This window comes from Salvelinus fontinalis, chromosome 18 (genome assembly GCF_029448725.1).
Source record: "Salvelinus fontinalis isolate EN_2023a chromosome 18, ASM2944872v1, whole genome shotgun sequence".
NCBI lineage: Eukaryota > Metazoa > Chordata > Actinopteri > Salmoniformes > Salmonidae > Salvelinus > Salvelinus fontinalis.
Window position 1 is genome coordinate 23,899,144 of NC_074682.1, and position 10,732 is coordinate 23,909,875.

Sequence of the window (10,732 nt, forward strand, 5' to 3'; positions counted from 1 at the left end):
TATCATCCAGAATGCGAGGTCAGTACAGGTGCATCAAAGCAGGGACCGAGAGACTGAAAAACAGCTTCTATCTCAAGGCCATCAGACTGATAAACAGCCACCACTAACATTTAGTGGCCGCTGCCAACATACTGACTCAACTCCAGCCACTTTAATAATGGGAATTGATGGAAATTATGTAAAAATGTATCACTAGCCACTTTAAACAATGCCACTTAATATAATGTTTACATACCCTACATTACTCATCTCATATGTATAGACTGTACTCTATACCATCTACTGCATCTTGCCTATGCCGTTCTGTACCACCACTCATTCATATATCTTTATGAACATATTCTTTATCCCTTTACACTTGTGTGTATAAAGTAGTAGTTGTGGTATTGTTATGTTAGATTACCTGTTGGTTATTACTGCATTGTCGGAACTAGAAGCACAAGCATTTCACTACACTCGCATTAACATCTGCTAACTATGTGTATGTGACAAATACAATTTGATTTGATTTGATTTAAAGCACAACCACCAACTACCACACTAAAACAACCACAAACTATTTCCGCTTTACCACCTTCTGTCCATGCCTCCTCAAGGCAACAGCACACACGGGAGAGATATTCCCATCTTGTCATGCCCTCTATCTTTTCTCCTGTCCTGTGTTAATAGCAGATTGCACCTTAGCATACTTGTCTGGCTACTCATTGCACATCCACCAAGACGGCCTACCTCAGTCAGACGTTCTTCACAGTTCGGGAGGTTGACACAACGCAGTTGTCAACAATGATGGAGAGGTCTTGGAGCTGGCAGGTCTCCCAATGCATGAATAGCAGTGCTGTCTTGTAGAGTTTCAGCCTGAGGGTGTGGACCAACATCCAAGCGTGTGTAACAACACATCCACCACACTGATCCTCAACACAGGGGCCCCTCAGGGGTGCATGCTCAGATCCCTCCTGTACTCCCTGTTCACTCATGACTGCACGGCCAAGCACGACTCCAACACCATCATTAAGTTTGCCAACGACACAACAGTGGTAGGCCTGATCGCCGACAACGACGAGACAGCCTATAGGGAGGAGGTCAGAGAGCTGGCCATGTGGTGCCAGGGCAACAGCCCCCCCCCCTCAGCATGATCAAGACAAAGGAGATGATTGTGGACTACAGGAATAAGAGGAACGAGCACGCCCCCATTTTCATTGACGGGGCTGTAGTGGAGCAGGTTGAGAGCTTCAAGATTCTTGGTGTTCACATCACCAACAAACTAACATGGTCCAAGCACACCAAGACAATCGTGAAGAGGGCACGACAACACCTATTCCCCCTCAGGAGACTGAAAAGATTTGGCATGGGTCCTCAGACCCTCAAAAGGTTCTACAGCTGCACCATCGAGAGCATCCTGACTGGTTGCATCACTGCCTGGTATGGCAACTGCTCGGCCTCCGACCGCAAGGCACTACAGAGGGTAGCGCGAACGGCCCAGTACATCACTGGGGCCAAGCTTCCTGCCATCTAGGACCTCTATACGAGGCGGTGTCAGAGGAAGGCCCTAAAAATTGTCAAAGACTCCAGCCACCCTATTCATAGACTGTTCTCTCTGCTACCATATGGCAAACGGTACCGGAACGCCAAGTCTAGGTCCAACAGGCTTCTAAACAGCTTCTACCCCCAAGGCATAAGACTCCTAAACACCTAATCAAATGGCTACCTAGACTATCTGTATTTCCCCCCCCCCCCCCTCCCCCCCTTTTCACATTGCTCTCTGTTGTTATCATCAATGCATAGTCACTTTAATAACTCTTTTATTTCTTATTCTTATCCATATTTTTTTAAACTGCATTGTTGGTTAGGGGCTCCTAAGTAAGCATTTCACTGTAAGGTCTACACCTGTTGTATTCAGCACATGTGACTAATAAAATTTGATTTGAAGCGGAGACATCTTCCAAAAACACAGAGATAATATGTCAGGGGAGTGGCAGAAAAAGTGAGTGCCTTCAGCATACCAGTGATAAGAGAGACCCTGAAATGCCAACACAGAGGGGGAGAGCAGAGTACTATACATATCAATAACTTTCCTAGTTTCATCATTTGCGGTAAAGTGCCTCACACCATCACATCTGGAAAAAACAGAAACCACCAGTTCGCAATAAAGGTCGCAATAAAGTAAACAGACAAGAGACAACAGCACGCAGTAGAAATGAAAACGTTAGCTAGCTGAAGCTAACTGTTAGCGAAAGTGTTTTGAACCTGTTGAAAATAAACTTCCAATGCTCCTTCATGTTCTTCATCCAGTTGTTTCATCTTCAGCTGAACATTTCAAATGTGCTTTGTTGAAATATTTTCCGATCATGTCTAGTTAGAATACAGCTTATGTCAAATTGACGTCAAAAGTAGAACATTTTGGCATTTTAGCTAACCCTAACTCTTTTCCTAACCTTAATCTAATTCTCATAACTTGCTGCGTAAATTCTCCTAACCTGCTACGAAAAGTCAATTCTGACATAAGCTGTACTCTATTCAAAACTATTTTTTCCTTCTGCTTCAAATAGTCCTGCAAATATGACCTATCTCATTTTAACCAATCTAATCTTTGTTTTAGCTTTGAGGTAGTGTCCGTCATCAGTATGGAGTGATTTCAGTGCCCCCCCACAAAAAAAGTCAGTGCCAAAATAAATTGTATTTGAATTCATTCAATTCAGTTTGAAATCATGAAATACAAGTTCAATTTATGAAATAAATGATTCCATTTGAGCATTACACATTCAAATTCAATATCTTAATACAAATTCAAAATGATGGAATTCAAATACAATTTTTGTTGGCACTGAAATCGCTCGATACATTGGAATCAGCTGAGCTGATGGAGACTTGACAACACTTCATCAGAGATTTTAGATTTAATTCGAATAAAGCCCTACATTTATACCCAGTCGCATCTTTGAGAAAATATGGTGAAAATATTCAGTCATACAAGCTAAATAAAATCTGTGAAGTCTACAAAGATTAGAAAGAACACACACACACTCACAGCTCCATTTCATTTGTGTATGTTTAGTACACCATACCATCACCAGGTTATTGTGTGCGTAGGAGCCAGGTAGGCCTAATAGCTTGTCTATCTGGAATTTCACCTCTTGCCACTGCATTTTTCACTTCAGGTTCACAGATACAACCATGGGTGATGGAGATTCATCATTTTAAGCCTTGTATAAATCACCACAGTAATTCATAACTTCATCACTACATGATCATAGGCTATATTTACATAGCCTAGCGGATGGGAAGGAAAGAGAGATGGAATGAGGATGGGAAATGGGTGATATGATGTAACATACCACTGTGACCCAGATTTGACAAGTCAAGCACCCACCCCACCCCCTGCTGAATAATGCTCAATAAATGCACTACTGCAGCTGCTGTGTCTGCTGATCCATGCAACGCCTCAAACCAGATCCCCAGATCTAGCTGCAAGGTGGCTCCCTTGACAGAATACATGGCTCGGTGCAGAGCATAAGATAAATATGATGTTGTCCCTAAACTCATCTGTTACAGATAATTATTCCACAAGCACAGCAGGAAACAGCCACTGTCTGTTTAACGTCTGTTTAAAGCATTGATTAATTAGCCTACATTTAATCATATTTTAGAGAGAGAAACACCCTTTACTTGCAAGTGCATACCACAGACACCTCATTCAAGTGAGACTGCTCCCCTCTCCAACCTGTCCATTTTTTTAGTCATTGCAGCGCAATATGTGCTTTATGGAGCGAAAGAGGTACAATATTTAGATTCAATAGAAAACAACAGAATAAAGAAAGAAATCATTATTTCTGTCACACCATAATAACTTTTAATGGCTTTATCATGATTGCTATGTGCTTGTTACAGCACTTATTATAAGGTGCGCCCTCTCATGTTTGCAGGGTTCCATCTACTGGGGGAAAAGAGACCATGTCTATAAAGTACATTTATTTTACATTGTTAATCCAGATTATTCAATCATGTATTTATATTATCAAAGTCAATATTTTATTTCAAGTCAATTTAGTAGCAGAAAATGAGCTCCGGAAATGCAACAATACATTTTTTATAGGCATATTTTGGACCGCTATATTCAACAGACAGAAACACGTGGGGTCCTTTTCCTCCATAGGTCTACACAACGTGAGAACCATGCCGAAGTCAAAGAGAGACAAGAAAGGTATGTTTTTATGTCATTCGTCCAGTAAATTAAGGGTATATATAGTCTAGTGTATTGCTTCATGTAACAGTTAACGAATATAGCATTTCCAGGGTATGTTTTGCATCAAGAGGTGAAAGAGGAGCCAGCTAGCTACGAAGCTAACGTTAGCTAACTAGCTAATTATGTTTATTATGATGGCTAATGCTGAAAATACTTTGTTGTCCTGTATGCATCAAACCTGATTGTTTGCCTTTTTCATCTCTTCAGTTTCCCTAACAAAAACAGCCAAGAAGGGTCTGGAAACTAAACAGAACTTAATAGAAGAGGTAACTACGTATACTGATACCCATCAATCCTAGCTAGCTAAGTTTTCTGTCTGACATCGGTATCCAGCTAATAAACGCTTGACTAATGGTCTGTATCTGCATGTCCATGTCTTTATAGTTGCGGAAATGTGTGGACATTTACAAGCATCTGTTCATTTTCTCTGTGGCAAACATGAGGAACAACAAACTGAAAGACATCAGGACAGCCTGGAAACACAGTCGGTAAGAACACACACAACACAGGTCTATGCGGCCTGGTTCTCATTACTCAGACAAATCTAATTGTCAGACACCCATGACGTGTTATGCGTATAGGTAGGTGCAGCTGGTTTGACAATGAGGTGATGTTTTTCTTCTTCAGATTCTTTTTTGGCAAAAACAAAGTAATGATGATCGCTATAGGTAAAGGACCAACAAGCGAGTACAAAGACAATTTGCACAAGGTATGCTATATTTGTTATGATTAAGTAATGTAGACTCATGAGGTAAGGTCTTGTACATTTGCTTTGCACAAAGACACTTTTCAAGGAGTTTAATTAATGTCGGTCTCTGCTTATTTTGTAGGTCAGCCGGTTTCTGAGGGGAGAAGTGGGTGTGTTATTCACAAATAAAACCAAGGAAGAGGTACGAGAGTAAGTAAACCTATGTCTTGCATTTCCATTAAAGATGTACCATCATTAAATGTAGTATATCTTATTTTGTTCATCCGGTGCTTTGGCTGATTCCTTGCCCTCCATGGTAGTTTCATATAAGTTGTTTTTCTCTTGATAAATGTTTTTCAGGTATTTCAGCCAGTTCAAAGAGGTGGATTTTGCACGAGCGGGAAACAAGGCAGGGATGGCCATAACACTTGATGAAGGACCCCTGGAACAGTTCCCTCACTCCATGGAGCCACAGCTGAGACAGTTGGGACTCCCCACAGCACTCAAGAAAGGTGAGACCTGTCTCTGATGTTCAGAGAGAACTTTCATAAGTCTGTAATGAAAGGATGGCTGTAACCTCTCTAGTGACCCATTTTGTTTAAATTGACTTTTTCTGCTTCTGCTACAGACTACAAACTATGATCTAACAACTGAAGCTCTTCGATAACTAGTCAAGTTTACGTTGGATTACTTCCAATGGGGAAGGATTAAATGTTGCAATTGTTGGCTTATACCCCATTGTTTTGTTGTAGGAGTGGTGACACTACTGAAAGACCATGCCGTGTGCAAAGAGGGAGACATACTAACCCCTGAACAGGCCCGTATTCTGGTGAGTTCTAAACCTTTCCCCCAGTCTACACCTGATTGGCCTATGAGACATTCTGCAAGTCCACAGTTGCTAGATGGTTCCATTATTTTCCCCATATAGAAACTCTTTGGGATTGAGATGGCAGAATTCAGAGTGCAGATCAAGTGCATGTGGAACTCTGAAACGAGCGACTTTGAGAAGCTGGCTGAGGAAGAAGAGGAAGAGGCCATGCAGGATAATGACACAGAGGAGGAAGAAGGGGATGGTAAATGAATCTGGATAGACCAATGGACTTCTCAGACCTTAGGATTTTAATACTGTGTGACCTGTATGTTTTAATGCCTCAACCTTCAAGTGTTTCCTTTTGCTTATGAAATGCTAGATTTCTGAGGCACAAATTCACTGGTATGTTACCCATTGAATCTTGTGGACATACATTTTGTGCTTTATACATCTTTTGTCGTCCACTCAAATACAACAGTACAAACTAAAACAGTTTGCTTGGTTGTGTCTTATAAAACATCCTGCAAAAAAATGTTTAGTGGGAATTGTTTATGCACAGTATAGCTTTAAGTTAGGGACAGCATTGTAAAATTGTTAGCCACCTTGTGATCCTTACAAACGCACCGGCCATGGCAGATCAGTGAAGATAAAATATTCCCATTGTTCTCCAGTTTATTAGACACAGCCTCCAGAAAATGTTTTTCCATAATTCATTGAATTTACATGAATTGCTCACCATTAGAATATACAAGATCAAAGTCACCTGTGCCTTTCCTAGTTTGTTTTAATGAATACTTGCATCAATGAATACTTGCAAAAATCTCACTGTACAATTAGCCAATTGTTATAAGGCAAATCAAGAAAAAATGGCGATGGTTTGTGGATAATGTCGATATAGTCAATCAGATGACCATGGGTTGTTGAGACATCTAGCCGAAGTAATTGGGGCTACCAGGTCCCAGACCTGTTTGAAGGCCTCCACCACCCGCACATCTAGAGGGCCCTCAGAGGCAAACGGGTTCTGCTGCAGCTGCTCGATGCTGGACATTCCAATGGTGACACTGTATCCCAAATCCCTCTGGAACAGTGGCGACAAAACCCAGGTGCAAGAGGACCCAACCATTGGCACTACATATGTCACACTAACTAAACATTTATGGTGATAATTGTAGATAGTACTGCTGACATTGAGTAGCAATTGTCATGTTCATCCTATTACATTTATTTTAAATGTCATAAAGTTGGAATATGTAGAAATCCTTCCGTCGTTTGCTGAAATTCTAATAGTTAACCTAATTTCAGTTTGTGACAAAACAAGCAGTCATTGTGTAGAGAATCATTGTACCATCTAAACCGCTGTGAAATATATTTTCTATAACCAAACATTGTGTTTGAAGCTGGTGTACAAAACCGAAAGTAAAACACGAAAAAACTTAATGGGAAGTATAGAAATGGTGCACATAAAACAGATTTACTGCTTAGACTTGCTTTCAATGGGAATGACAGATCTATAGCTTACATTTCTATGTGAATTTGTTTGGGTTGCCCAGAAAGGTACATATTGTAGCTTTAAAATCAAAGTGACTAGCTGATAGTGGGTTGTCCCTGTTCTTGTTGCATGTGGCTTGTTACCTTGAGGTGGGAGTGGTGGTACATCCAGTGTAAAGCAGCATATTGTCATAGTCTGCTTGTCTGAGCCATACACTGTCTCCATGGCCTTCTGAACAAGCTCTATATCCTGGAAGTGGCATTCCTTCCAGTACCTGACATAGAACACATGAATCATCCGAAGGTCATGTTTTTGTATCTAGTGTAAAGGTAATCTCGACAAATAATGTTTTCATTGTGAATAACGATGTTTATCCTATTATTACTGTTTAATGTATTGTAATAGTTTAAAAACGTTGTTCTGTAATCTGAATGAAGGCAATGTGGTGAGTGACAGATGCAGGCTTCCTGTGTGTGTGTTACCTGATAAACAGTGGGAAGTATTCAGTTGTTTGCAAATGGTAACGATTTCAGCGACTTCTGATGCTGTATAGTTTGGTAAGCCAAACTTCCAAGCTCCTTGTATTTCCCCTGAAAACCAACATAGGAAAAAAGACCATGCCCAAAGAGCATTATCAAATGTTATTTGTCACATGTGCCGAATACAACAGTTGTAGACCTTAGAGTGAAGTGCTTACTTACAAGCTCTTAACCAACAATGCAGTTAAGAAAAGCATAATTAGCATAATATTGCAATATTTTAATAGTTGATATGGTCACCACAATTTTTTTCTTACTCAAATATCAGAAGCAGGTTTTCGAACTGGTTCAGGGAACTGAACAGAAAACCGGAAAACAACATTTATCAACGAACACATTCAGAGCCGGGAACAAAAGTGATCTATACTGTTCAGGAGCAGAGCTGTTCTTTTATTTTCCAATGCAATCTGGGGATCCCTGCGCAACTGAAATGAAGCGCACCGCACTCTAGTAGTGAACATATTGCAGAAACATAGCAGTGAAATATGCAACATAGGGTTTTCTTCCATGCGCTGTGCTCTCCTTATGCCAAGTAGTCAACACTTCATAATATTAATTCAATGGATTGTGGTGTTGATAATATTTATAAAAAATCTATTAGCAAGTAAAAATCTAAAGTGCATAACTAAACTCTGGACCCTGTCTTTCAAAGATATTTTGTAAAAATCCAAGTAACTTCACAGATCTTCATTGTAAAGGGTTTAAACACTTTCCCATGCTTGTTCAATGAACCATTAACAATAAATGAACATGCACCTGTGGAATTGTCATTAAGACACTAACAGCTTGCAGACGGTAGGCAATTAAGGTCACAGATATGAAAACTTAGGACACTAAAGAGGCCTTTCTACTGATTCTGAAAAACACCAAGAAAGATGCCCAGGGTCCCTGCTCATCTGCGTGAATGTGCCTTAGGCATGCTGCAATGAGGCATGAGGACTGCAGATGTGGCCAGGGCAATAAATTGCAATGTCCGTACTGTGAGACGCCTAAGACAGTGCTACAGGGAGACAAGATGGACAGCTGATTGTCCTCGCAGTAGCAGACCACGTGTAACAACACCTGCACAGGATCGGTACATCCGAACATCACACAGTTACAGAATGGCAACAACAGCTGCCCACCCGAGTTACACCAGGAACGCACAATCCCTCGATCAGTGCTCAGACTGTCCGCAATAGGCTGAGAGTGGCTGGACTGAGGGCTTGTAGGCCTGTTGTAAGGCAGGTCCTCACCAGACATCACCGGCAACAAACCCACCGTCGCTGGACCAGACAGGCCTGGCAAAAAAATGCTCTTCACTGACAAGTCACGGTTTTGTCTTACCAAGGGTGATGGTCAGATTCGCATTTATCGTCGAAGGAATGAGTGTTACACCGAGGCCTGTACTCTGGAGCGGGATCGATTTGGAGGTGGAGGGTCCATCATGGTCTGGGGCAGTGTGTCACAGCATCATCGGACTAAGCTTGTTGTCATTGCCTGCAATCTCAATGCTGTGCGTTACAGGGAAGACATACCCTCCCTCGTGGTACCCTTGCTGCCTCATGTGGTACCCTTCCTGCCTCATGTGGTACCCTTCCTGCAGGCTCATCCTGAAATTACCCTCCAGCATGACAATGCCACCAGCCATACTGCTTCTTCTGTGCGTGATTTCCAGCAAGACAGGAATGTCAGTGTTCTGCCATGGCCAGCGAAGAGCCCGGATCTCAATCCCATTGAGCACGTCTGGGATCTGTTGGATCGGAGGGTGAGGGCTAGGGCCATTCTCCCCAGAAATTAAACTAAATGAAACTGTAGGTGAAAACCTGTCTGACTTCACTCTTTCCCAAGCATGTTAGTATGTATATCATGATGCATTCTTTCTTGGGTCATTGGGCTCCTAAGCCAGGTATGTAGACGTCTTAATGTACTGGAAGATCTCTCACAGCTGCTAACTGGGATGGTCAGCGTGGCCTGTATGATTGCCTTCAATGATGGAAACCAATTAGGGTCTAACACTTTATACACACAGGACATGTCAGAAGTGGCATCTTTCTTTTTTGAGAGGTAATGTTTAGCAATAACTACTTCCTCTGGCTTGAGAGGAATATGACATGTTTGTCTTGTGTGTGCCTCCCCTCTATATTCTCCTGTGTTCTCTGTCTGTCTTGTCTGCTCCTCTCTCTCCCTCCCCTCTCTTCCTTGCTGTCTGAAGTTCTGCCTCCCTGGATCTCCTATCTTATTACAGAGATGTCATAGTATCAGTGCTGTAGTAATATGAAGTATTCTGAACAGACAAATACACACAGAAGCAATATGCGCACGAACACACATGCAATATGAACAATAGGCAAATAATGTTTACCGGAATTGAGCGAAAGGTAAAATCTGGGATCATTACTGTTCCTTAATGATATTAGCAGTTCACTCAATTTTAAGCCTGATTTAACATTCAACTGTCTTACCCCTCACTAACCACAATACCTGTGTTCTCACTCTGTTGCTTTAGCAACAAAATCACATGCGTGCAACCATGGGGCAAAACATGAGGTAGGCTTAGAGATAGTTGACAACATGTAAGCTATATTTCATCTCCAATGCTTATTGCAAACAAATACATTTGCACAATGACCACTTGTTGTCTCAAATACATCGTTACAGTTGTTGGTTAGCTAGCTAGCGAATTTGAGCCATATTTGCATTGACATGAAATGTCCAAGCACCTCAAAACAAAACATGGTATCAATAACATGATGAAACATCCTGAAATGAGCTACTTATGATTCCTCACATGACAGTTTGTCATTCTTGCTAGCAATCTGGCCATCCAGAATCACAACAGGCTGTCTTCTGCCCCATGGTTAGACAGTAATTGTTTATTTCGAGATAATTGTCGGGTGGTGAACGGAGTTCCAGCAGTTGGATTCAGTGTCTAGATAGCTAATCAATTAATGTCAAATCTCTGTACTAGGTAGCTAATGTTAGC

The 10,732-nt window shown here is 41.4% G+C and overlaps 1 protein-coding gene across 1 annotated transcript; it reads left to right on the forward strand.

The window, feature by feature from the left end:
• Positions 1-4,091: 4,091 nt before the first annotated feature.
• On the forward strand, positions 4,092-7,683 carry LOC129815183 (mRNA turnover protein 4 homolog). The gene is made up of 8 exons (XM_055868677.1): positions 4,092-4,198; positions 4,448-4,506; positions 4,625-4,728; positions 4,868-4,949; positions 5,071-5,138; positions 5,289-5,440; positions 5,681-5,757; positions 5,857-7,683. The coding sequence occupies exons 1-8, from the start codon at positions 4,171-4,173 to the stop codon at positions 6,007-6,009; spliced, it is 723 nt and encodes a 240-aa protein (XP_055724652.1). The 5' UTR covers positions 4,092-4,170; the 3' UTR covers positions 6,010-7,683.
• The last annotated feature ends 3,049 nt before the right edge of the window (positions 7,684-10,732 follow it).